Source organism: Rhea pennata, chromosome 28 (genome assembly GCF_028389875.1).
Source record: "Rhea pennata isolate bPtePen1 chromosome 28, bPtePen1.pri, whole genome shotgun sequence".
Lineage (NCBI taxonomy): Eukaryota > Metazoa > Chordata > Aves > Rheiformes > Rheidae > Rhea > Rhea pennata.
This window is the reverse complement of record NC_084690.1, coordinates 5,554,046-5,581,266: the sequence shown is the minus strand read 5'-3', so window position 1 is coordinate 5,581,266 and position 27,221 is coordinate 5,554,046. Positions and strand designations below refer to the sequence as shown.

General features: G+C 51.5%; 2 protein-coding genes and 1 long non-coding RNA gene across 7 annotated transcripts; 1 reads left to right on the top strand and 2 right to left on the bottom strand.

Annotated features, from left to right (window-relative positions):
• Positions 1-68: 68 nt before the first annotated feature.
• On the bottom strand, positions 69-10,943 carry GINS4 (GINS complex subunit 4). Of its 4 annotated transcripts, none has more exons than XM_062596872.1 (7): positions 10,863-10,943; positions 10,434-10,547; positions 9,848-9,945; positions 9,434-9,522; positions 8,954-9,044; positions 8,734-8,840; positions 1,727-1,814 (listed from the first exon to the last, which is right to left on the bottom strand). In XM_062596872.1, the coding sequence occupies exons 1-6, from the start codon at positions 10,863-10,865 to the stop codon at positions 8,744-8,746; spliced, it is 492 nt and encodes a 163-aa protein (XP_062452856.1). In that variant the 5' UTR covers positions 10,866-10,943; the 3' UTR covers positions 1,727-1,814; positions 8,734-8,743. The 4 variants fall into 4 exon arrangements, with proteins under 4 accessions (XP_062452855.1, XP_062452854.1, XP_062452856.1 ...); XM_062596873.1 differs by lacking the exon at positions 1,727-1,814 and adding an exon at positions 8,340-8,636; XM_062596871.1 differs by lacking the exons at positions 8,954-9,044; positions 9,434-9,522; positions 9,848-9,945; positions 10,434-10,547; positions 10,863-10,943 and having other exon boundaries at positions 69-1,814; positions 8,734-8,816.
• An 826-nt stretch (positions 10,944-11,769) lies between these two features.
• Positions 11,770-15,710, bottom strand: GOLGA7 (golgin A7). Of its 2 annotated transcripts, none has more exons than XM_062596876.1 (5): positions 15,468-15,710; positions 14,055-14,207; positions 13,579-13,680; positions 13,363-13,426; positions 11,770-13,035 (listed from the first exon to the last, which is right to left on the bottom strand). In XM_062596876.1, the coding sequence occupies exons 1-4, from the start codon at positions 15,576-15,578 to the stop codon at positions 13,379-13,381; spliced, it is 414 nt and encodes a 137-aa protein (XP_062452860.1). In that variant the 5' UTR covers positions 15,579-15,710; the 3' UTR covers positions 11,770-13,035; positions 13,363-13,378. The 2 variants fall into 2 exon arrangements, with proteins under 2 accessions (XP_062452860.1, XP_062452858.1); XM_062596874.1 differs by having other exon boundaries at positions 11,770-13,038; positions 15,468-15,706.
• A 299-nt stretch (positions 15,711-16,009) lies between these two features.
• LOC134151924 (uncharacterized) lies at positions 16,010-20,088 on the top strand. Its single transcript, XR_009960927.1, has 2 exons — positions 16,010-16,198; positions 18,659-20,088. It is a non-coding gene; the product is annotated as an uncharacterized LOC134151924 (long non-coding RNA).
• Positions 20,089-27,221: the final 7,133 nt, after the last annotated feature.

Genomic DNA, 27,221 nt, shown 5'->3' with positions numbered 1-27,221 from the left:
CCGCGCCCGCCGCGGGGCCGCGCCCGCGCCGCACCGCCCCCCCCGCGCGCAAAGGCGGAGCCAGGAGCCACGAAATAACTCGACTTTATTCACGGTCCGTTACAGGCACCCGCACCCGAGCCCGCCGCGCCGAGGCTGCCCGCAGCACCGGCCCCGTGCTGCAGCAGAGCTGGCAGCGTCACTGTGAAGCCAGCCGAGCCGCGCTGAGCCGAGCCCCGCTGCAGTGCCCGCCCAGGAACCTGCTGGCCTATACCTGTCACCTGCTAGACTGAAAACCCACTGGTCCCCCCTTCCCAGGGACTAGGGCTTGGAGAAGTGACCGCACCTACACTGAGCCCTTTCCCAGGGAAGCTGGAATGACACTGGAGCCCCAGCTGGCTGCCTGTGCCACAAAGCAGGCACAGCTCCTGACTAAGGCCCCTGCTGGTGCCTTAGGTGCAGCTTGGGAGTGCCATGCTCTGGTTTAAGACCCTAGGCACAGCAGGAGAGGGCATGCCCTTTCTCCTAAACATCTTCCCTACACAAGGCACTTGGACAGCACCTTTGACTCACAGATCCATGTTGCTGCTTCTCACTCTAAGCAGCCTCTAAACACAGATGTGGTCCATGAGCCATAACCCCTTCCTCCCATCCCTCTCCTGCTATCACAGTAGTACTTTGCCTTGAGAACCTAGTAACAGGAATAACAACAAGCAGCAGCTTCCAGCCTCTAAGGCAGGAGCCAGCATTGAAGAAGCTTCCATGAAAACCTGTAGCTGCTTGAACAGCAGCAGGTCAGAGACATGGAGGAGCTAACAAAATAGCAAGCAGCTATCTTCTGCAGCTGAACCCCTCCTCAAAGACCCTTGTACCAAGGCAGGAACATGGAGGGAATTTGCACACCCCCCCCCCATACACTGCTTTCCTACCAATAAGGACCCTGGGTCTCTGAGCGCCGCCAGGACTGCAGATGAGAAAGGACAAGGGCTGCAGCCCGAGAGGTGCCAAGATGCCCCTGGGCCCCACTGGCACTCTTTGCAGCATGGGAGGGTGAACAGATCGTGCCCACATGGCAGATTGTGTAGTTCCTCCCATGGTTGTTGTCCCAGTGGGTTTCTTGCCCGCATTGAAAGGAGATGCAGAATTCTATGGCTCTGCGGTAGTTGGATGGCTTGGGCAGGGTAAGCTCGAAGGAGAAGGTGTCTGTGTCGGCTGAACCATATGTGCTGTGCATATACTGGCAGGAGACATCGCGGAAGCTCCTCCAGCCATCAAAGGTGATGCGGACTGTCACTTTCTTCTCATACTCGATGTTTCTGACCTTCACTGTCCCTGACAGGGCACGGTCCTGGATCAGACAGTTCTCCAGGCAGACCAGATTGCTATGAAGGCGGCTGCGGAAAGCCACATAGTCCACAGAGGGCTGTGAGAAGTCCAGCACATACCTGCAGACCTGCGGGCGTGGGTCCCGCAGCCTGGGCCGGAATCGGGCAAGGTCAGACAGAGCATGCTGCAGGTCACACAGGTCTTCTTCAATCTTTGAGAAGAAGCGGACAGCAGTCAGTGAGAGACCCTTCATATCAGCAAACACCACTCTCTTCTTCTTCTGACCTTTCGAGCTCTTGGCGTTATCTCGACGCTCAGGCTCTGGTTCTGTACTCAGCTTCTGGTTGAGACAGGAGCGGAGGGGCTTTCGTCCCCGGCTGCCCCGCAGCTCCTCATAGGAGTTCAGCAGCTTGCAGATGGGTGGTGAGTGGCTCAGGCACAGCCTCATGGCCAGGTCCACAGGCATGGCTTGGGGAGCAATGGCCCGTGCACTGAACACCTGGAAAAGCCTAGAGACAAAAGGAGGGAGGTCAGGCAGTGGTGCCCCAGGCTGCTGGGGGGAGTAGAGGCTCCAGCTCAAGCCTTGGCTGCCAGTAGCATCCACGGCCTGCTGCGAGCCCTCGGAACACGCCCCTTCCCCTCCACCTGCCCCAGCCCCGCGCTCACTCGCCGCAGCTCATCGCTCCGTCCCGTCCTGTCCGCTCCCGGCGGCTGCGCACCCTCAATGGACCCGTGGGAGCGCCCGCAGCCGGGACACCTCCGAGGCAGCCAATCGACGCCGCCGCCCCGCCCCCGGGAGGCACCGCGGCCAATGGGGGCCCGGGGCGCCCGCCCCGCGCAGGGCAGCGCGGCTCCGCGCGGCCCGGCCCGGCCGCAGCGGCTACGAGCGGGGGCAGGCGGCCGGCGGCGCCGCAAGCCCGCCAAGCGCCGCCGCGTCCACCCGCTCTTGCCCTCCGCTCCCCAGGAGAGGGCCCTGCATTTTCCCTCCCCAAACGGCAGGGAAAGAGCACAGACCTTCCAAGCCCTGTCGCAGAGCAGCATCCTCTCCAAGTAAGGCCAATTAGTATGAGCTGGACTGACTCAGACTGGACAGAGGAAATTGAGCACAGAAATGAACAGGACTTAGTCAACTTTGCACAGAGCACCGGTGGCAACACCAGGTCTCCTCATGCCAGCCCAGCACCCTGCGTACAGCAGTACCATCCTCTGCCAGATCCTACAGGCCCTTACTGTGCTCCCCTGAACAGCACTGGCATTAGCCCTCTCAGCTGCAGCCTTCCCATCCTCAGTGTGAGGGAGAAAAGTTCCCAGGTTTGTACTGCTAAATTCAGCTATGAATTGGCTAAGAGCTGAAACACAGAAAAAGCTCCTGATGCCAGAACAACTTAGGTGCTTTTACAAAAATCACACTTAGCAAACTATCAATGCCCAGGGGAAGTTATGGGAAGAAGACAAGTGTGCTTTCTCACACTGTCCTGGGTGATGGTAGGTCTGAGCCATTTTTATACATCCCTTTCTCTTCAAGTGCTTGTTCCAAGACAGCTGTTCAGGGTGTCTAACCATGAAGATAGCCCCAGGCTCTAGACTCCTCCTATACCAAAGTGAGTCTCACTCAACTTTTGTCCCTGGTTCCTTGCCCTGAAAAAGAAATTTCAGTCATACCTGAGTAGGCAAGAGTGTGTGGTGTCCCTAACATTTATATTCAAAATCACCTTCACTGTTTAGCTTACATGTGACTCCTTGACAGAAAAGACTGTCACCTAAATCAGATCACCCCTGCCCTGTACTACCCGCTAATCTCTCCAGAGCTGTCTAGCTATTTATGTTAAGCAGACCTGATTTTTCCTGCTGACAGCACAGATCTTCATCAGCTCGTGACACAACCTATCTATCAATATTTATATATGGCTTTCCATTGTCCCTGTGTCTAAATTTCTTCAGTACAAGGCAAAACATCTCTCTCAGGATGGCCAGGAGAAGTAAGCTTGAACTCTGTGCTCAGCTGACAAGTTTGCAGTTCAGTCCTGGCCTCAGTCAGCAAATATATCACAAAAAGAAGCAACAAAGCCACGGCTGACACACTGTACCGTCCCCTAGAAGAGCGTGTGGCATTCAGGACATTGCTGGTCAGATACTCCTGCTTGGGGAGGAACACTGCAGAGCTCTTTGTGGGTAACCAGAAGCCAAACATGCTTGTCCAGCTAGGGTTGTAGGAGCCGGATAGCATCTATTGCTGCCCAGTGCTCCTTGGCTCCCCAGACTAGCCAGTATCAGCAACTGGACACACTTACTGGGGCTATTAAGTCCATGACCAGGCCAGACCTTCCATTGTCAGCTCACACCTCACATGCAGATTGAGAAGCCTTGAGCTGAAACCCTGGCTGGTGACTGTGCTAAGGCCCAAGCTAGAAGCAGCACTTCCGCTCTTCTGAAGCCAGCTTTGGGCAGGTGCAGCTGGAAAACTAGGCAATGTCACATCCTTCCACAGAGTTCAGCTGGAGTATGCTCAGTCCCACAAGGTTTAACTGTAGCTGGAATTACCCCAACTTAATAACCTAAATGACAGTTCCTACGGTCATGACAGCAAACTGACTCCCCTTTCTCTGAACTAAACGCTCTTGCTCATAGTCTCATGTCTGTTTCTGAACCTCTGAACACTCAAACCTTCTCCAGCAGAATTTCCAGGTGTTTCCCACTGTCATTTTGTACAGGTTGTTTTTCCTGTTTACTAAGTAATAGTCATCCTCACTGCATTACATGCTATTTGAAATCATTTTCCTGTAGACACTCAGGAAAAAAAAAAGAAGAATCCCACACTTCAACTGGTTTTACTATACAGGATTTTCAGAAGAACTCCCTTCATACTCCCTTGACAACTCTCTAATACAGACATTCCTCAATTCTGAGCAAAACTATGCCGTCCAGAAGCACAGCGATCTACAGTCAAGGTTAACCAGGGCAGCAGAAGAGCAGAAAAGAAATGCCAGGGACAGGTTTTCCACACACTCCTGGGTGCTAAGGGAAGATGGACTCCCTGTGCACTGTGGTGATGGATTGCATACTAGGAATTGCACGTGCTCACAAGTGGAGATGCCCTCTAGCATATACAATGTAGAAGGTGATGAGTCAATTTTCAGCAGCAATTGGCTCAGTTGCTGAAACTGGCTGAGGTCTACCTGTTACTTTCTGAGAACCACCTGTTCATCATTACTTCTCAGACTGACATGGCACACGACTTCCACTTCAGTGCTCTGAGGGAGTCAATAGAGCAGTGAAGGAGGCTTCCTAGCAACCGAAGCACTTGCCTCACCTTTCTCTTGCACTCTGAGGAGCAGATCCGGTATAGTCTGGAGGATAGGAAATCACAGCTCATCACCTGTGCCCTCCGTGTGACCTCTTTTTCCATCCTCCTACTTTGCCTTTAGAGCTAATCACTCAATAAACCCAAGCTCTCTCTGTCTTGGAGGGAGCAGAGAACAGGAGATACATTTCAGCCCAACCCCTACACAGACCCAAAATAAGCTGGAAAAGTTGTTCCCACTTTGTGCATTCTCTTCCAAAAGCACAGATTAGGATAGATGGACTGTTGGGTAATCCCATCTGTCTAAAAGTATATGCCAGAAGCAACCCTTCTTTGACAAAACAGAAGACACTTCTCCTTCCTCCAGCACAGACAGGGAAACAGATGTGCAGTGTCAGCAGTGAGACAATATCTAACCCCAGAGTTGTCTGGGTATTTAGCCATGGGAGGACACAAACAACAGCGGGATTTTCAGGTATACCTAATGTGAACACCTACCTCACCGATTGCTGCATATATCCAAGCCTTTCTAATAACTATTTCCAAAAATCTCATGGAAACTAATTCTGATGCAAAGTGCTCATTCCCTTCATCCTGCACAGCCTGTGATGATGTTACCATGTGAAGGCTGTGAGACCCCAGAGGTGGAGCTCTGTACTGAAGCTATTCTAAGAAGAATCAGATCTGGCAAAGATTCAGTTTCCAGGAAAGTACAGGGGCTTCTTCGGCTCACATTGCTGCTGACACGTGAGATGCAGCCATGGGGCAGATAGTAAGCTGTCTGGACAATTGTTCAGCCAAACTAAGTAGGGCCAAGGAGAAAGTCTGCCAGACATGCCACATAGGCATTCTCCAAGCAGCTCTTCTGTAGCGCATTTCTGCAGCAGCAGATTAACAATGACTTTGTTAATGACTTTGGCTGGGTGCTAGTCACCTTTGTGAAGCTGCCTGGCAGGGGGAGGCTGTAGGTGTGGGCAAAACATGGTCTACCGCCCTTCCTTAGGGGATGTGCAGAGGTATGTGCTACTGATTTCTAAGGATTAAACCCAGCTTCCTCTTAATGTCTATACTTAAAAGAATCTTCTTTACCTAAATGGATTCATTAGGAACACTATAAACCACACCACATGCAAAGCCACTCACACTACATGACACATTGCGTCACCTGCCTCCTCCTCACCTGGCAGAGAAAGGGGAGCACGTCAGAGGAGCAGCACGCTGTTCCTCACGCAAAGCATGATACAGGGAGGACCCTGCCCTGAAGGAAAACAAATCACTGTCTGTCTATGCACCTCACAGGCACTGGGCTGAGGCAGCAAGGGCACCCTGGCTGCTCCTTCAACTAGGAGAAGCATGGATGGGTCAGCAAGATAGGAGGAGTTTTTCCTGTGTGCCCAACAAAGTAATTGCTTGACCTTCTTGCCATCCAGTCCAGTATCAGGTACTAGCAAGAGCCACTTAAAGGGAAGGTCTTAGAAACCTACAGATCATCTTCAGTGCAGATTTTTTCTACCAGCTTCAGTAGAAGAAGGTTTCGCAGTTTGCTACCCTCACAACTGCAATCAGAGGCTGTAGTGCAACACCACACTTTCAGACAGGATTTCTTCAGAACATGCAGAAGACAGCACCTTTCTTCTGTGCTCATGTTTATGGTTACTCTATTTTAGTGAAACTGTCTGACACTGTTCTTAAAAAGAGTATTTCCTCTGACTTGTCACTGCATCTGTCCTATTGCCTTAAGTCTCTCTGGACATATAGCTGAATGCTCTGCTGCAGAACTCAAATACAGAGCCTTGGCCTAATAATAAGGGACAAGAATAATGCATGAAGTACCCGGGTTGGTGCAGGGGGAGAGGAGGCGAAGATAGGAAGACTTCTGTTCCTCTTACACTGCAGCAAGAGACTGCTCTGGGAATGTTCTGTCAACCTCATGCTCCAATACCTCTCTAAATAGCACAAAGGCACCACAAACTCTCACAAGCTGACAACACTCCTCAGAACTCTCCCAGGCAGTGCTCAGCCACCGATTCATGCATTGTTACCCTGCATCAAGAGCCCCATTTGCTCTGGAGTATACCCACAGAGTCAGCCTTGAGCTTGAAAATCAGATGTAACAGTGACACAATCTTTCTGAAGCCAGTAAGTCTGAAGAAGCAGGTAAGAGGCCAGAAAAGTAGAAAGGTCTCTGACCGCCAGCTGGAGTTGACCAACATGCAGAATTTCAAGAGGCAAAATAATAGCACCTAAACCCTCAGTGCAACAGGATCTGCTCTGGTGTTGGCTTTACCCAGATCTGTGCATGTAGGGGGCAGCAGCTCAAGACATGAACTTCACATGGGCTTGTACGAAGACTCCATAGCTCTGGCACAAACACCTTCAGCCTGAAATAGTTGCTTGTTAAGAGGTTTGGGCCAAGCCTGCAAATGCTGTCTGATATTTCCACATCTTTGATTGTGATTGCACCATTCACAACCTAATCAGAGAAAACACAGCTGCCTGTGGCTCCCAGAGGGGCTCACTCCTCAGCCCAGGACAAGAAATACTACTTTCAGCATAAGGTTCAAGGAACAAACCCAGATCCAGGACTATTCTGCAAAGAGATCTCCAATACCTGTAATGACCAGGATGAGTATTTTACCAGAACAGTGCTATTATAGCCAAAATGCCAGGACAAAGCAGCATAAATCCTCTCTGGTCATATTAGAAGGTGTTGTACTGACACAACTGTATCCACACTAGGACACAGGCTGCTCAGCTTAACTGCGCTGGCAGAATAAAGTTAGTGCAGCCTACAACATAAGGTCTTCCTTCCTCAAAAGCAGAAACACCAGAAGCTTTCCCTCAGGGAGGACAAGTTTGCTGTTTGGCCTGCAGAACAATCCTTCAAAGGACACTGAAGGCAAATAGAAATCCTGGATTCCAAAGTTCATGGCTACCTCCCAACTGTTACTGTTACTGTCAGAAACACAAAGGGAACATGCTTGGTAAGTTCTCCATCCCCCCTTCCCACTGCAAGTAATAAGCAACCCACAGATGGCCCTGTGGCTCTCCTCTGCTTACCCATGACATTCTATTTGCTGTACTTGAGGATGGAAACTGCAGCTCAACCTGTTCCCAATCCTTCCTGTTTTTTGCATGAGAATCAAGATTTGCTCTGCAAGCAAATACCTTGAGGTATTTGCAACACACGTGTGGCGGTATTTTGCTCAGTATATCATGTGGAAAATGTGGTGCAGAAGTATGCTAGTATGCTCCAATTCACCTCAGAGTAATCAGGCACTTGCACAACATCCAAAGTTCCACAGCCCCTGTGACAAGATCTAAGCTGAGGAAGGAGGCGGAGTTTACATAGCACACCCTTCTGTCGCAGTTCCCACCTGAGAGCCTGATTTAAAGAACCGTGCTAAACTGGGGCAGGAATGAACACACACAACCATAGGCCAAAGCAGAGAACACCTTGCTATTTGCATAGGCTGTATTTGCCTTTGTGGAGAGATGTCTTCTGTCCGCATCTGCTGTCAAAACAACCTTGAGAACTGGAGAGACAGTGTCTGCACTTGTTCTCCCTTGGGACTCTGAGGCAGTACTATGACACAGGCTGCCCATGCTCAGGAGCAAAAAGATAAAGGAGTCTGGCTGTATTCCAGGCATGTCATAAACCATCAAGAGTTTGACTAAGCATAGGGGCAAAGAGCCCTTCTGCATTAATAGAGGAAAAGACGTCCTGCTGTTTTATTTGCATGCTTTCCATTATACACCTGCAAATACTCCCTGCTGCCTTGTCCAGCACCAGCCCTCTGAGCCATGTCACATCTGCAGGGGTCGCTGCCCCAAGCGGGACCCATCATCCCGGTCTTTTCCTGCAGTGCAGAAGCGAGGCAGGGTGCTGCTTGCGTTGGGCTTGAGGGGCTCTGGGCCAGGCCCAGGAGGCAGTGGGGGGCTCCACCGTGGGGGGCTCCGTTCCGCCGCCACCTGCAGTCAGCGCTGGTGGGTGCTGCCACCTCCCGGCCTCCGTGCTGCACTGCTGCTGCTGAACCAGACCCACCACAGCCTCAGTAGCTCACGGCAGGGCCTGCTGCTGCAGCCTGTCATCCTGAACTCACAGAAGCCCTGTGCTCAGTGCTTACCCCACACTCCTCAGATGAGCTGAACTGCTCCCGAGGCCACCAGCGGGGCGATGGTTTTGTAACGGATCAGATGCTGTGAGCTCTCCTCCAGATCGATTGTGTACTCCCTGTAAGAGACAGATGTGGACTGAAGCTGCTGCTTCTTTTTCACTTTAACTCATACCAGTTTTGTGGAAACCCAACTTATACAAGTACACTGCACAGGGAAGGACCCACCTACCTCTGCTCATCAGTCTCTGGCTCAACCAGGATATTCTCCTGCCTCTCCAACACCCTCAGGAATACAAAGGAGTCCAGGTTGGGCTTTGGAACTGCAGAAGAAATGGATTCAGAGCACAAACTCAGCATTCAAGTATGCGCGTCTGCAGGACTCTAACAAAAAGGTACTAGGAACAACAAACTTCTGGCCAATAAAGGGAACATTAGAAGCTTCCAATCATATGTAGTGTGCACTGCCTCAACAAGAGATGACACTGAATGGCAGTGGCCAACGTGAACTACTGACAGAAGCACCAAGGGACAGCAGCACCAAGCCATGCATCACGCAGCAGAGAAATGACATGACACTGTCCTTCTGCATGTCATTCTACCAACCACCAGCTGAGGGACAAGTACTTACACTTCATGGTCCCAGCAGCATTCCCCACACACCTGCTGCTGTAATTTTCCAGTTACCCTGGAGTCGTCTGGATGTACTCACCTGATTTCAGGAGAGACACTTTCTGCAGGTTGGGCGGCATATGTTTGAGAGCCACGTTTTTCAGGTAAGTCTCTGTGTTCGCCATGTACCTGAAACATAATTGGAGCAACTGTTGGTTTAATCAAAAACAAATTTGCTGACAGAATATTGACTTAGAATACCAGCAAGCAACACCTCCTAGTCTTACAGGCATAGCCAAAGACCAGCCTAATGGCTTGCCTTGGCAATTGGTCCAAGTGCTTGGCATGATAAAGACTAAGCAGAAAAGTTATTCTGACTCTTTCCTTGACCATAAGGAAAGCTCCTGGTGAGGCCCCTGACTCTTACCGCAGCCCTATACCCTATTCAGCATAGGATAACGGGGAGTTCTACAACTTGTGCAAAGGAAGGGTAGTACACTGAAAACCTACTCACTCTTTAGCAAAGGCAAACTCCTCTGGTGACAGAATAGAGGGCTCCCCTTCTGCTCGAGACTTCTCCTTCTCCAGGACATGGGGGAAAAACTTCTCAATCTGATAACAGAAAAAAAAACCCAAAGACTGAAACAGAGCTTTCTTAGTAGTCAGTGCCTAGAATCCCCTCTCCTCAGTAAGATGCTTCCCCTCAAAGAAGTAATCCATCACTGCAAAGGCGCATGCAGCAGCCTCAGGCATGCCCAAATACCTACGTTTGAATTAATGATGATATGGTCAGCTATGGTCCCCAAGCTGCATAGGCACGTGTGTACATGGCAGCACCCACAAAGCAGATGCAAGAGTTCAGCTGTGCCATCCTGTTTCTACAGGAGGTCACAAAACACTCATGGCAATACTGTAATCCTCCTTGATCACAGTAGGACAAGGTGCCCATAGAAAGAGTTCCCATGAGTCATGCTTAAGAAGACGTAAAGAAGAGAGAGCTATAACTGAATACCTTTGCTGAAGCAGAAGGCATTGCACAGGTAAGAAAATCACTTCTGAAGCACCCTTTTTCCTCCTCACTGCAGTACTTCAAGTATTACCTTCACAAGCCTACATCGCAAATAGCTGCTAAGCACATAACGGATCCTTTCAATCTCCATGTGGTGGATGCTGACCTTCAAGTCTCCTTTCTTTGCCCGTTTCAGGTTTGCCTCCTGCAAAGAAAAAAAATGAAATGGTTCAAATGCTCAGCGAGAAACACAGAGAAACGGTTTTCTTCTTGTACACAGGGCCCACAGAAACAAACTGCAGCTGCTTTTGGTGACACAAAGCACTGCTTCCCTAGACATTGCATCTCCCTCCTTTTTTAGCAAGCTGCTCTCAAAAGTGGCTCAGAACAGCCCTTTCCCAGAACAGAGGAGCAGATGAGCCTGGCAATCCCAGAGGGAGCCCAGCATGCCTCCACCATGCTGTTGGGCACCAGGTAACCGGTAACAGGTGTTCCGCCACCTCAGCCCAGCAGAGCCTACCATGTGGTCCAGCTGCTCTACGACGCACTCGATGATCTCAGGTTTGCTCTCCAGCAGCTCCGGGGCAAACTTCTCATTCAGCCAGGCCTGGGGTGGGGAAATAGTGTAAGCAGGGACAGGATCGCTCCCGCTCTGCACCCGGCCCCGGCCCCCCCAGCACAGCGTACAGCCCGCCCTCACCGCGCCCCTCAGTCGTTCTCCCCACGTCGCGCTACCTGCTCCAGGGTGCGGATGAGCTGCGCCGGGGTCAGCACCAGCTCCTCGCTGCCCCCGTCTGAGTCGGAGCCCGGCCCCGGCCCCGGCCCCGGCCCCTCGCCATCCGCCGCGGCCATCCCGCCACTGCCTCCCGCCAAGCGCCGCGCGCATGCGCCGCCCGGGCCGTTGCGTGGCCGCGCGCGCGCCCATGCCGCCCCCAGTGCACAAGCGCAACGCACTACCGCGTCCGCCTCCCACGCATTTCACCCAGTGCGCAGGCGCGTCGCACTACGGCGTCCGCCCACTGCGCAGGCGCGCGCCGCCCAGGCAGGCATTCTCCCGCGGCACGAGAGCCCCTCAACAACATGGCGGCTGCGGCTGAGCGAGCTGCCCCCGTCACGAGCTGGTGACGCAAAGCGACAGTAAAAGCTGAAAAGCAAAGGCACCTCAAACGACCTGCCCAAGCACCTGCTAGGTGGGTGGGGAGTCCGTGTTACAAAGGCCAAGCTTCACATGCTCACATCAAACATCTTATTTCTACGTATAAAGATACCCTGTAAACCCTAAGTCTTGCCGAAATAGTGTTGTCTTAACAAGTACAGCTGATTCTGAAATTTTTCTTTGTTCAGTTTACCCTGCAACTGGAGTAAACTGCAAAGCTCAACAAGATGGTTACTTCGTGGGAGGCAGTGCTCTCAAATAGGAGACAGACACGGTTTAAGAAAAAGTTTACTAATCCATTGGTACTTCTGCAAAGTATTGCAACAGATGTGAAAGGCAAACACTGTTACAGTTTAGAAAAAAAACAAGTTTCATATAATTAAAATGTTAAACATCTCAAAAAAAAAAAAAAAAAAAAGGCTGAGTAGTAAGCCTGGAATTTCAGATCCAGTGTTAGCACCTACAGATCACCAAAAGCCAAAATGTTTGATCTATTCTGCATATTTTCCCTCATTTTCTCAATTCTTGAATTCATTCCACAATTCAGCAATGCCTCTCAGAACCTAAACCAAGACATCCTTAGTTTGATAAGTGAGAAGGATACAACAAAAAAAAATATTAAGCCAACTTGGTTTGTGGAAAGTTTAAATTGCAGGTATTGCTGAGGAATGTCTATGCCTGGGAAGATACTAAATAATGCACAGCTCTACTTTTCAACAGTTTGCCAGCAGCTAGAGTTAAGAAACCATCTTACACAACACCTAACAACTTGTCAAATCAACATTTTCCTATAAATTATATATAATAAATCCATAAAGAAAGTTTTACATTTCACATATTAATTGTAGGGGAGGGATCATATTCATTGGTTCAGCATCCATTTTATTGTACTTACTGTTTCAAGAATGAAAAAATAGACCTTCTCTTCTGACAAGCATAGACAGATGCAATAACAGCACAGATACAGTAGTAGCAAAGAACCTAGTATTAAATTCTAGTTCTTTCTCTCCCTTCTAGGAATAACTAAAGCATTAAAACAAGAAACACTTTGCCTTTTAGTTTTCAATAGGAATCAGCACAGGAAACTTAAAATGCTCAGTGCCTTGAGTCACTTCTGGCAGTTGGAGACACTGCACATCACTCCAGTACTGAACTGGAGGGAAGGCCTTGTTCCTGGAAAACACAACTCTGACTTGTAGCTTTCCAAAGCCCAACGGATGTACAGAAAGGTTCAAAAACTATGGAGGAACAGTGCTGCACTCAGGTCTAAAATTATGCTTCTTTGGGGTTAAGTGCCCAATTTCTTTCAGCAGAGTAAGCAGCTTTACCACTTCTTCAAAAAAGTAAAATGATCCCATTGCTTAGAAGTTGCCCGAAAATGGATGCTGACCAGCTAGGAGGTCGCCCCATGCAGAGTAGAGTTTTGGGAAGTTAGTCCTTGTAGTAGATGGCACTGTGGATCTGGCAGCAGACAGGAATGATGCTCTAAAGTAGGAGGTAGGGAAGCTTTGATACAGTGAGTCCATTGCTGAGCCACCTGCTAGAAAATAAGAAAAAAAAGAAAATAAACAAATTTTTGACATTACACAGCCACAAGTTAGATATATATACTTACACAATTGAGACCTGTATTTCATTAAAGTTATCATCTGAACTTCATTATTGTTCAGTGGCATACTGCCAACTATTGTTATTTTTACATCTTCAGCTGGTATCTGAAAATCTAATTACACAAGATTTATCTTAAAAGCCTTTGATTACAGGCAGTCATTGCATAAACATTCTCTCTCAGCAGGACAGAGTCTATCCTTCTGAGCATAGAGGAACAGGTTTAGAGTGGCATGTAATATGAAGTTAATAATACCTTAGACTCCAAAGTTTTATCTTCCACTGCTCATACCTCTGTCTTCATAAATGGTAATTTCAATCTGCAGGGAAGGGCTGTTAGGGAAATGTACTATAGAAAGATTCTGAAAATAGAAACAAACAAACAAAAAATGCCATTTCTAACCGAGATAAAATGCCAACATTTCACAGATGGACATACTAGTCAATAATCTAAGAAATCACTAAAGGATACAACTCTCAATCCTCTTTCAATAGGGTCTGTCAGAAGGAGGCCCTGAGGAGCATAGATCTTCTCATTCTGTTCCTGAATGAACTTGGCAATTTTCTTTAGAACCTGGTAACAGAAGAACATAAGAGGTCAGTTTCTTAATCAGCTTTTATTGCATTAGTCAGAGCCCCAGCTCTATCACAAATTTAACAACACTAGGGGAAAGTAACATCACAATGCCAGTTCTCATTACAAACAGAAATTGCATAATTCTTCTAAAATTTCAAGAACAAGGAATCATTATACATTACTCAGCTTGACTAATATACATATAAAAAGCTTGTCCATATGTAAACTCACTTTGTTGTAAGATCTGTTGTCTATATGGAATTGTACAAGAGTGGTGCAAGTCACAGAAAATGTACCAGGAAACAAATCCTTAATTGAAGTCTATGGAACATACTGCCTTCCAAACAATAAAGTAAACAAAAGAAATTCACCTTTTCATAATGTGTTTCCATGCACAAGAAGATAGTATACGCAGTCAAACAGGCCAGACACCCTTCAAGGTAAGACTGGCCTCCAAGTTTTTCAGCTTCTGCATAAAGGTTATTCAGTGTTCGGACAGTCTCTTCAAACTGCTGCCTATCAATCTGCAAAAGAAATCAATTTTATCAGTTGTGCCCTGCATACTTCAGAACTCTCAGATGTCATCAGATATCCGCCTTCATTTATTGTCTACTTGCACTTCCAAACTCTGTCAAAAGCATCACCTACAAACATCTAAAACAGATAATATATACTTAGAGCCAAAGCTTGAAGGACACTTTCAGTTATGGACCTTTAGTTCACTAAGCGGTTAGTCCAAGTCTGAATTCCAAGCCAATATGAACTCAAAGAAATTAGAAGTAACAAGGAATTAAATCAAAATGCAAGTGAGCTGAAAACAAACAAACAAACAAAAAAACAAAACAAAACCCAAACCAGAAAACTTAATCCACAGGCAGAGACGTCCACTAGATTAAAAAAAAAAAAAAAAAAAGAGCATCGAATGAGTGGATTAACAAAGCTAACTTCCGATATCTGTAATTTCTTGTGGCTCCTGCAGTGCTGTTCAAATAAGCCTTCAACAAAATCAACAAAAAAAGTGGAAAAAAAAAAGGACAATGACAAAAGGAAAAAGCATTAGCAAGGAGTGGTTATTTTTCTATCAGCTGAAGATGTTGCATTTGACAGTAATAAAATATACTTGAGACAGTACTTGTGAGGCTATTGAACAGACTCAGCAGACCTGTCTAACACTGTCTTCTCTTGTGGAGACCAGTGAATCACAGGGCAACAATGCATGCCTTATTCTCATTGACATAATGAATGCATTTTATTTTATTGCCACAAAGGACTGCTGTTATCCTGAGGATTAAAGATAGCACAAACTACCAGCATTTCAAAACCACTGAAACGAAGAATTTTCAAGAATTTTAAATGCAGATACTCATATCAAATTAAAAGCATTTTGTAGCTATAGTAAGTCAGTAGTGACATCTATATAATGAACAAAGTTTATATGCCAAAAAGCAAAGAATGTGGAAAGCAGGGTATACTTTCAAACTTTGAAAACATGCCCTCTCATGATGTTCATCAGAAAGGACCATGATGAGGGGAAATAAAACTGTTGCCATCTTTAAACTTAAAGGTAAATATGAGAGCTCTCAGCAGAGCCCCTTGGGGGAGAGCTATCCCCGGGCCACCAAGGGAGGACCCGTTTCGCTCCCCAGCCCAAAAGGAGGGTTGCAAGCAAGGGGAGGGAGGTCCATGAGGCGGGGGATCCGCAGCGCGGAGGGCTCTGCGGTTCGCTCACGGGACGGCCGCCTGTCCCCCCCCCCCGGGGGGGCCGGGGCCGCCGCCCGCCTTACCCGGTTCTCCAGCTCGGCCGGGAACTTGCTCTGGAACTGGCACCGCGTGCCGCCGCTGTAGTCCCGCTGGATGAACACCTTGCCCGACACGGGCGCCTGCTGCGGCCTCATCGCTCCGCGGCGAGTCGCCGCCGGCGCCCGCTCCGCACACCCCCGGCCGCCCGGCCGCCGCCTCCTCACTTACGGCTGTCGCAAAAACGTCAGCGTTACTGAGGGCCCGGGAAGAAACGGAAGCGCCCGTCCCGCGCATGCCCTCCACCGCGGACGGGTCGGGAGCGGAACGAAACCCTCTGCGCATGTGCTCCTCCCACAGCGCATCCCATTGGTTGCAAGGCGCCTGCCCTGCCCGTCATTGGTCTGCTTCCCCCCACGCGCGCACTGCTTGGTACAGCCCGCGTGACAGCCCCCCCCCGCCCCCGCCAACACATGGCACAGCCTCGGCCCCCCCACCCCCGGCCGCGGCCTCCGCGCTCCGCCGCGCTCCGCCGCCCCGCGGCCGCGTCGCCCCGGCGCTCGGCCTGCGCGGAGCAGCGCCCCGCGCGCTCTGCCGGGCGCCGGTGCACGCTGCTGGGGACGAGCCGCTACGGATGCGCCGCGGGCCGGGTGCCCGGGCTGCCCCTCCCTCCGGCCGCCCGCGCTGCACCCGTGGGAGTTCCGTGTTTCCGAAGGGGTTCGAGCCACCGGGAGCAGCCTGGCATTCGCTCCGGCTTCACTCCACGTTCGTTTTGCTGGTACGATCATTGCCAGGGCCGTTAACCCTTGGCCTGGGGAATCCTGCCTCTGCCAGGCATCAGCAAGGCCAAAGATCGTTTAGTTCGGGAGAACGGGAAAGCCCCGCTCGGCGCGGCTGGGCCGGGGCGAGGGGTGCTGCTCGCCGTCTCAGCCCGGAATTTTGCACCCTGTCTGCTCTCCCCTCTTTGACTTGCGTCACCGTCGTGTCCCAAAACTGGGTTGTGTTACCTGCTCCAGCAGTGAGGCACGTGGGCGTGACGGGCTGTGGAAACGCTGCTCAGGCGCATGGCTGATGAGCCCCTGCGCAGGCAGCTCCCGCACCGAGCCCCCCTGTGCAATCTTAGATGACCCGAAGGTACTGTTCCCAGGTTCAGAAGTTAGCTAATTAGTGCTTATTTAAACATTTATTGGGAACCAGCACTTGGGGAACAAAAAAGTCCCGTGTTTTGTCACTGTTTTCCTCTTGCCACAGCAAGCAGGTACGTGCACACATATGCATGCAGGGACGGATCTATCTCTGTATCTCCAGAAAAAAGACATTTTCAGGTATAGTCTTTCAGAAGACTGCTTGGGCTGCTGGCAAGTTGATGCTTCCTAGACATTTTCTGTGTGAACCCACTGTAATAACTGGTGAAGAAACTGCTTCTTCTTGCTCCCTCAGGTGGGGGACTGTGCAGTTTATTTTGGGGATAATAACTATAAAAAGCAAGAAAATGTCCTTATACTGGGCAAATTAAACACACATGTTTGAAGGCCTGTTGGTGACCAGCTCTGTGGCATCTGGCATGAGAGCTGCAGTGGTGGCAAGGCAGTGCCAAGAGCACTCCGCCGTTCCCAGCTCACAGGAGCCGAGATTTCATTAGACGTTGGTGCACTTGTCGGTACATCTGCAAATGCACAGTGAGTAGAGTGTCTTAAAATGCAAAAATGAGTCAACCCATCTCTCTGTTGAGGAAATACTCTGTTTTCGTTAGTTCTTGGCATCATTCTGTTTAAAGCACTTCCTGTTTTTTTTCCTGAATCTTTTTCATGCTTGTGGAGGAAAGGATTATGATATTCTACAGTGCAGTAATAAACTATTATTATTTATTAAAAAAGGAAGACCCTGTAAAAAAATAAAAGGAGAATTCAATCCAGATGTTATCTATTGCAGGAGTATTGGAATTCCAGATGTTGTTAGTAAAATGTGGTCTCTAATTTGTGTTTTTAGAGACAGAAATGCTCCTGGCAGGGTGACCTGGCCTTGCTTGGTGCGGCTGTGCTGTTTCACAGGCCTGCCCAGCCCGGGCACATCTGCAAGCGGTTGCAGTATCTGACTGTAAGGTTCAGCTTTACTCCTCTGCTGAAGGCACTTTTCTGCATTTTTATGGCTAAGAGGGCGATTGCAAGTACACCAAGCCGACGGTGTACATGTTTTATGATGGCAGTAAACCAGCGGCTGTGGAGCGGGCAGTGTGTTCCCACGGTGGGGCAGTGGGCTCCTGAGCCATCGGACACAGGCGCTCGTGCATGGATCGCTGGCCCATCCTGGGGAAAAACTAACAGCGGCATGTTTAGGGCTCTCCTTCCTAGGAAATTTGTGCAAGCTGGTTACAGGTTTGGACTCGTGTCATTACAGTAAATCACAAGCTGGTGTGAGTTCATCTTTTCCCTGTAGGACTGTGGCACCTCACTACTTTGCTTTTATTCATTATTAGAAAATATACTTAGGGGAGAAAGTCTGCTGCCACAGGAGGTGGGTGTGTGGCTGGCTTGCTTATATCCCTTGGGAGGGAGTGCTGTAAATGGCCCTGAGCTGTCTTCACGCTGCAGGAGCCCTGCACAGCCCTGTGCGGGAGCAGGAGGGACGGGAGTACTCTCCAAACTGTGCTTTGGCCACATGCTGAGAGCTGTGTGTGCAGTGGGGGTCTGCAGCGGACCCTGCTTGCCTGCAGGGTGCGTTAATAGCTGTGCGCTTAGCAAGGCCTGGAGCAGCCCTGGGAGCATTCCTGAGGGCTCCTAGGATGCTGAGACACTGCTAAGGTGCTCCTAGCCTGGGTACCCTGAGCGCAGAGCCAGCGTACGTAGCTGCAGCTGCTTCTCTAGGGCTGAGGGACAGCAGCAGCACGGATCTCAGGCCTGTGCTGCTGCAGTCATGAAGAAATGTTAGGATAACACCACCCCCCTTTGCAGGAATCCCTGCACAAAGCCCTCCTTGGGCTGGGCAGGGACGGCACTGGGGACTGCAGCTCTGCAGGGGAATCATTGTCCCACAGAGCACCCAGAGCCTCTTTTAAGTGGAAATGACTGTTTTTTCACCATTAGCTGGAACAGGAACAATTAAGCAGGGTCACTGCAATTGTTATCTCATACCTGATTGTTAGAGTTCAGTCTGGCAGGAATTACTCCCATGTGCTCTTCTGCTATGTTTTCATTTCCCTTTGCTGAAAAGCTGATAGTGTTTGCTCTTCCTGTCACAGGGGATACGGAAATCTGCATCCGGAGGAGCTGCTCTGGCACCTGAACCGACCTGCGGAGTTTGCAGGCAAATAAGCCACAGGAAAGACCTCTAGCCCAAACAGAGGCAATACAGAGGGTGGCAGACAGGGCTGGGGGCATCCGGGTGCAGGGGGGAAGCAGATAGCACCAGACAGTCTTAAAGACCTTTCACTGTCTGCATTTAACCCTTGCCTTTCTGGAAACTGCTCTAAGTCACTGGGGAGGCTGGGCAAGCTGCTGGGAGGGGAGTGGAGCCAGGGTGGGAATGGCCATTCCTCCGTGGTCCTACGCTGAGCACAGCTGGGGACCAGCGAAGGGTTCTGGCCCTCCCGTGAATTGAATCCCACATTTTTAGCATTTGCAATTCCCCTTATACATATTGGCCAAGCCGGGCAGCTTCATCTGCGTCGCAGCAGTGAACGCTGCGCTGGCATCCTTCCTCCACAAGAGGCCTTTGGATGGCCAGGGCAACACAGTGCTGGTGGAGCAGCAGGAGCTGCTGGCCGCATCCTCGCGCCCCAGCCACGGCTTGCCCTAGCCTTCTTCCCCAGGTATGCTCTCTGTGCTAAGCAGCTTGTAAATACAATAATGATGCTCCTAGTTTGCTCAGGGAAGAGATAAAAAGGAAAAGAATCAGGTTAGGTGGTGGGTTGCCCTGGGAGCCTGGGTATCAGTGGTTGTTGATCTTGCCTTGAGCCTCTGTTGGAACAGCCTGAACTAATTAACCCTCTCGCACTCCATAATGAAGACTAATAAACACCTAATTGGCTTGCTTGAGCAAACAGCCTCTGCACAGGCATAGGAAGCGCTGAGCTGCGTGGAGCTGAGTGGCAAAGCTGGGGTAGTGGTGTTGGTGGTGCTGGTGGTGGTGATAGTGGTGATGCTGCTCCTGCTCTCTAGGTCTCCTTGGGGACACCTTCCTGGTCCTCCTTGCACACCTTGGCTGTGCCTGGTGCCCTTGTGCTGGCTGGTGCCCCTGTGCTGGCACCCTGTGAGCCGCCTGCGGCAGGGACTGCTTGCAGACGGCCTGTGCCATGGCAGGTGCTACCCCCTCTCTGGGGACCCAGCCGTAAGTGTGGTGAAAATAAATGAGCAAATTCCTGCTGTGGACGATATGCCCATCATCCTGGTGCACGCAGTTGGTAATCCCTTGGAGCAGGACTCTGGCGCCACCACCAAACCTGGTCCTGCAGGAAATGTACTCAGAAATAGTCTGCTTGAAATACTGTACCAGATGGACTACGTTTTCCTAACCTTTAGCTGGTTCCAATGTGCAAACAGTTAAGATCATAATGTTAACATTTTCTCAGATGTTTTATGTGCATATAAAATATTCTCAGAGAATGTGCTTTTGAATGCAAAGTTTGATCCAATTACGATTTTACTGGAGTTTATAAAAACATAAAAAATATGTTTTCTTGGTGTCTGAGATCCCTCTGGCCTTTGTAGTGAGCGCTGAAGCCCTCGCAGTGGAATATAATTGCTACTACATGGGAGATGGCTCTGTGGAATTTTTATAATTGGGTGACTGTCCCAATTGTTCAGTCCCATATCTGGTCATCTCTGGAGATGCATAACACAAGAATAGTTGCAAACATAGATTCTGTCTCCACACCAAAACATTCTCTTTTCTGTCAGGGCCTGAAGGCTTGGCTTCTGCAGACATCAATGGATTAGGATCAGATACTAAAACCATAACTTAAGAGCTGAGGGCAACCATTCGATGGACTGAGTTGTTTAGCTTATTTCCCAGCAAGCGTAAGAATAGATCTCAATTTTCCTCCATGGAGACTGCAGCCACTGGCAGGCCCAAAGGTGTTAAGTGAGAATATAGTTTTCCATGGCTGAAAACCTGAATCAAGAAAGGAGGTAAATGAAATTTAATCCATATTAGTTTTAACTCATCCACTGTTGCATTTTTGGAATAGATAATATAGCAAATACTATGATCACTGGGAATCTTTTAAGTTTGGTTTGCTGTGTTAACATGAAAGCTGAGCATGGAAAGGTTAATCACATAATCTGTCCATTTCTAAAAGATCCACTTACTGCATTAGAGCATTTTATGATTCTATGCCTAAGTAGTTCATAATTTTAACAGCCTTATTCCTATTCAAGGATGGTGAATTAGAATAACCCTGTTAAAATTATATAGCATGTGTGCATGAAATCATAAAGGAAGGTAGTAAACTATGCTGTTCGAGAGCGAGCTAGGCGCTGTGCCCGAGCTGCACGCCACTGCACGGTGCCTGAAGCAGCTCGTCCCCCTCCGAGCCCTGCCTTTGGCAGTGCGTCCTCACCTGGGAAGCCCATTCTGTGCTTGCACCAAGTGCTCCACACTTGTGAAGGTCACGCAGCAGCATGTTTGCCAGCTGGGAAATACAAATGCGCTCATGTATTTCACTGTTTTATGGAAGTGCCCACGCCCCTAAGGAAGGAGTGGTGCACGCGAGCCGGGGTCTGGACAGCCCAGCAGCCGATCTCTGCGTCACGGAGCAGCGTTCTCCAAGGGCTGCCCACTCCCTGCATGGCTCAAGCCATTGCTTCAAGGCCACCCAGACAGGATGGCAGCTTACTCCCAGGGCTGGGAAGGGCTCAGGGAGCTGGCAGAGGCCGAGAGTGCAGCATGCTGCCTGCCTGTGCTGGGATTAGGGAAGGGTGTGTGGCACCAGCGCGGCCTCAGGAGCGACAGGGTCCAGTCCCGCTCCAGGAGGTTTCCCATGGGATGGGCTGTGCGGACAGCACAGCTCCCGCCCTCGGCGCTGCATGGAGAAGGGAATCTGAACCTGTATCAGTGGGGATCCCGCTCGGTGTTTACAAAGAAAAAGCAAGCGCAAAGAACAGGATTGCATTTGTTACTTGTAAGTCAAACCAGCTGTGATCAAGAGGCTGCAGATCCTGCTGCTGGGAAATGCCAAATGTCACCACTGCTTGGAGCCTCATCTCTCCTTGCCTTGCGGGAGGCTGGTTCTCCTTCGCTCCAACCTCCAGGTGTCAGTTTGCTGGGGCAACTGTCTATTTGCTTGGCTCCGGCAGGATTCCTGGCAAGCGTGCCGTGGGGAGCAGCATCGTGAGAGCGTCACGGGAGCAGCGAGCAGCACCGTGGGAGCAGCATCACGGGTGCCGCAGTGCCCCGTGGGGACGCTGGTGCTGCTCCAGGGCAGCCCGTGGCACGGCACAAGCTGCCGAGGCTGCTCTGGCTCGGCCGAGGCGTGGAAGAGTTGGCCACGCCGGGCGTCCAGGCCACAAGTCCTTCCCGTGAGCTGACACAGAGCTCTCCAGGCCAAAGTGGCTAATGAAGGGGAGGGAAGAGCCTGGAGCAAAGGGTCTTTCAGGCCACTGAACACAGGGGAGATCCAAGGGGACAAATGTGCTTTACAGGCATAGCTTGGATTGTGAGATATGCTTGCAAAGCCAATTTGTTCTGTTTTACAAGGCTGAAATAGTCTAAGCCAGGGCTCCCTGTATGGTTTGTGTTAGGTTTGGATAGTGGTATTCTGGGAAGCTGGACGGGGAGACGCTTTCCCGTGGGGCTCTGTAGTTCAGTCGGGGCCCTCTAGCACTTCTACAATGCTTTCAAATAAAATAGACCATGTACGCCCAGAACAAAGAAGTTTGGACCTGGTTAAGAAAACGGTGAACACCTGAAAATGGAGGTATCCATCTGGTATCAGATGTTTAGGAATATTGTTCCACACATGCATTGGTAGCGAAAGTGGGAATTTCCCAGGGGCGCTACTTTTAGAAAAGAGAGGGTTAGTAGCATCAAAATGGGATTCTTTTCCTACCAGCTTGCATCTCTGCTATTGAAAAGGTCATCAGCCTTTTTGTCTGCGACTGTGCGAAATATAAAAGCTGTAGGGAACTGCAGTGTAAAAGCAGAGTGGTGTCAAAGCTTTAGCGGAGAGACCCCACGGTCCGCCCTGGGGCAATCCCGCTGGCCCTGGGGGAAAGTGCAGATTCTTATCGCATAGCTGCTGAGGGAGCCCGTCTCGGCTGCTGCTCTCCCCATGGTGCAGCTGCGGCAAGACGGTGCCTGTGGCCAGGGCGCGAAGCTGCGGCACGGCGGCTGTTGGAGGGGGCCGGTGCACGGGAAGGACCCCGCTCCCGCCGCTAGGAACGTTCCCCGGGGAGGAGCACAATCTCCGTTGAGTCATTAATGCAGAAAAGGAGAGAGGGAATTTTAGGAAATGCTTGAAACGATTAGGTGATCTTAGCTCTAAGGAGCTAAACAAATGCAAAGCAATTCCCCCCCTGCACCCCAGCCCCTCGTGCTGCTGGGGAATGTAATCTCATTTCTAAACACACAATTACAGAAAATAAAAAGAAAAGAAAAGAATAATTAATTTCTGCTTCCTCATGCAAATCCTCTGACCAATCATTTAGGGATCAGGAGCAATTCAGCTTCTTGTGCAAATTCCAAACTGAAGGCATGAAAAAGGAAAGTGAATGGATTTACTTTTCTAAGAACCAGCATTAACAAAGGTTCCATTTTCCACGGTTGTGTGTCTGGCCAGACAGCCCTTGCTGACAAGCTCTCAGAAAACATGTGTTGGCCCGCTGAAAAGGCCGCAGTGTTGCCTGACAGACAATGCGAGTGACAAATTGTCCCATTGTACCCGGCCGGCAGAGCGCTGTATTAGATAATTGCGGCGCGGGGGGAAGCGGCAGGTCGCAGGTCAGAAGACACGTCTGACCCCATTCCGTGGAGCCTGGAGCGGAGCCGCTCCCGGGAACGCTGCCGCCTCCCGGCCCTCCCGGCTGCTCCAGCTCGGCACGGCTGCAGACACACCGTGCCGGCACGGCCGCAGGCTCAACACGGCTGCAGGCACACGGTGCCGGCACGGCCGCGGGCTTGGCACGGCTGCAGGCACACCGTGCCGGCATAGCCGCGGGCTCTGCACGGCTGCAGACACACGGTGCCGGCACGGCCGCGGGCTCGGCACGGCTGCAGACACACGGTGCCGGCACGGCCGCAGGCTCGGCACGGCTGCAGGCACACCGTGCCGGCATGGCCGCGGGCTCGGCACGGCTGCAGGCACACAGTGCCGGCACGGCCGCGGGCTCAACACGGCTGCAGGCACACGGTGCCGGCATGGCCGCGCGCTCGGCACGGCTGCAGACACACGGTGCCGGCATGGCCGCGGGCTCAACACGGCTGCAGGCACACCGTGCCGGCATGGCCGCGGGCTCGGCACGGCTGCAGGCACACCGTGCCGGCATGGCAGCGGGCTCAACACGGCTGCAGACACACGGTGCCGGCATGGCCGCGGGCTCGGCACGGCTGCAGACACACGGTGCCGGCACGGCCGCGGGCTCAACACGGCTGCAGACACACCGTGCCGGCATGGCCGTGGGCTTGGCACAGCCGTGGGCTCAGCACAGTGCAGGCACATGGTGCTGGCACAGCTGCAGGCTCAACACGGCCGTGGGCATGCAATGGCAGCAAGGCTGTGGGCTCAGTGCGACTGCAGGCTCAGCACAGCTGCAGGCACATGGTGCCGGCATGGCTGCAGGCTCGGCACAGCTGCGGGCATGTGGTGCCAGCACCGGCGCCAGCTCCGGTGCCCAGCCTGCCACCCGTGCCACGGTGCCAATGAGCCACCAGCCCCGGCTCGGTGGCTGCAGTGGTGGAGCTGGCGGTTGCTCCGCGGGCCCATGACACAGGTTGGCAGCAGTCCTAGCGGCAGCGCTGACCGTACAGGGGGTCAGCGCAGGCAGGAAGGAGGGAGCCTGTGGGAAAACAGGGAAAAAGGGTAAATGGCTGGAAGCATTTTCCCTTAGGCAGCCGGCACAGCCGGCACCTGGAGTGGGCTTGGAGCGGCTGTGGGAGTGCCGGCCAGGCCTCGGCCCGCGCGGGAGCCGCCGGTGCGGCTGGGATGTGCAGCCCGGGTGTCGCGCCAGGGCTTGGACCCTCGCGCCGCGTCTCCCTGCAAATGCCGGCCGGACCAGCCCACCCTCGCCCCGGCTGGCTTTCTGCCCTGGCTGCCTCGGAGGACTGCTAAGAATTATCGAAGCCTCTCTCGCGCCATAGAAATAAAATACGGCAAGGAACCGCAGCACAGCTACACCATTGAGAGCGCGGCTCCGCGGAGCAATGCCGATAATTCAAAACAGATGAGCCGCCGGCTCCAGTGCTGCAGACTTGGTCTCCCGATCTGCCCTGACCCCCGGAGCTCGCTGAAAGTTGCCTTGAGACTCACCAGAGCTCTGTGGAACTTCTGTGAGGGTTATTTATTGCAAAGTCATAAATATTTGTTATGGATTTTCTCCATCAATCTAGAAAACGAATTAGGTTAGAAAAAATTTATGTTTGTGCATTTTGGGCATATGTTTCTCTGGCAGGGGAGGAAAAGGCGGATCTGCATTGTGCCGGGGACGGGCCGCTGCAGAGCTCTGGGCTCGGCTGCCGGCGTTAATTAATTCCCTTCCGCAAATGGTTTAAACTGCACAGCACAACGAAGCAGGGGGGAGGGAGAGAAGAAGTTCTTCCTTAAATCCCTCTTAAAATCTTCCATAAAACTATTTATGGGGGAAGGAAAAGTCCATTTCCCCCTTTTCCCTCTGAAATGCACTGCCAGCCCATGAAAAAAAAAAAGAGATTTGGGGGCCCCTGTGCCCCAGGAAATCATCCTCAAGCCAGCGTCTCTGCAGGCGCTCTCGGAGGTGGCGGCTGGGTGCAATGGGGAGGGACGAGGGAGGACACCCGCCTGCACCGGAGTGCTCAGCCCCTGCTTAGAGGGTTTCCCAAGCCCGGGCAAGGGCTGTTCCTGCCCTGCGGGCACCTTTCTGCTACGCTGAGATGTTTTATTCGGGTGGGGGCTTCCGGGCATTCCCACCCGAGTGATGCTCCGCAGGCGCCTGGTCCTGCTGGGGTCCGGGCTTGGGCTGCAGCGGCGCTCCGCGGGCCGGGGCCGGACCGTGCCGGGGCGCAGCCAGACCTGCTTCGCCACTGGCCTCTCCGCACCTCCCTTCCCACGCGCTAACGTGGAGGGAAATTCGTTTTCCTCCCCAGCATTCGAGGGCTGCGTTTCTTTTCTGCATTAGTTTTATAGGAACCCCAGAAGGGATTCCCCTACAGGACCCCACAAATCACGCCCACACTTTTAAGCTGTTGGCTCTGGGGCTAATGAGCTGCTATTTTGAGAAGTTATTGCTAACAATTAAATCTGGCTGATTTCTTTTTTTATTCTGGTTGCTTTAAAATTGTCTGTAGCTGCTGCACTTAGCCTGAATGCAGCTGCGAGGAGCTCGGCAGAGCCCCCGGCGCGGTTCGCCGTGGCTTTCCGCTCGCTTCCCCCGGCCCCGCTCCCCCGTGGTGCGGGGCCGCGGCAGCTCAGCTCGTCCCTGCGCCTTCCCTGCCGGCACTGGTCTTCCTCGGGCCGGGTGGCCATGCCTTTTCCTGCTCCTCTCTAACACAGCTCCGGGCGGCCTCAGCGCCGGGTTTGTGTTTTCTGCCCGCTGCACAGCCGAAGCCGTGGCACAGCGACTGCCACCGAGGTGGCAAGACGCCGGCAGCGCTTCCCCTGCATCCTCGCCCGTGGGCGCCGCGACGCCCATGGACCTGTGAGCTCCCCGCGGGAGCGGGCTGCGCGTGGCACCTTCCCCTGCGGACGCGGCTCAGCTCGGCGGCTCGCCCCACCGTGGCAAGCGCCGTTTCCAGCTGGCAGCATCCCCCTTGGACCTTCGCCTGGCTGCCCGGGACTCGGCAGCGCTGCGGAGAGCGGGCTCCAGGGCGGACGTTCTGCGCGGGGTAACGTAGTAGTGGAGAAAGCTGACAGAGGGAGCATGACACCAGGAGCTATTTGTGCAATCAATGATTTACCAGATGTGTACACTGTACTAAAGGCTTGTAAACATACTTTAATGGCCAGCTGTAAATCCAGGCAGTAGCCGTGCCAGCTTCATCTCCATCAGACACGTTTTAGGAACAGCAGCGTGGGGGCTTTGAATCACTTTGGTTTAGGCTCTGTCAGTTCTGCAATTGTGCATGTAAATCAAAGAACCAATGTCCCTAGGTCAAAATTATTTGAATGTCAGAAGAGGTTTTATGATCAGCAGCTTTTCCTTTTCTGGATTCCCTGCAGTTCCGTGTCTTCAGTAAACCACATCTCCAGCTTGCTGGGTTTCTACCGAGTGCCCCAAGTGCGTGGCTGTGTTTTCACTGACTATGCTGGAAGTCTCTTTTGTTAATCACTGAAGCAAAGCATCATTAGCGAGAAGTGCAGAGTATACACAAAGAGGAACTTGCCAAGTTACTAATAAGCAGAAACTCCATCCATCTTAATGAGACAGGGTTAAGAAAATAGCAACCTAGAATATACACAATGGAGCCTTTCCATACTGTTTATTTATTCATGTTAGAAAGTAGTTCAGGCTCCGTCTCCGATGCTCCTCAGATTTTAGCATGATTTCCAAACCACAGGCTATTTATGCTTTTGCAAATCATTAAGCATGAAAAAGATAAATAAATGGCTGGATGGCTCAAAAAATTATTAGGGGCAAGATAAACATCTGGCCTCCCCACAAGTGAAACACCACCAC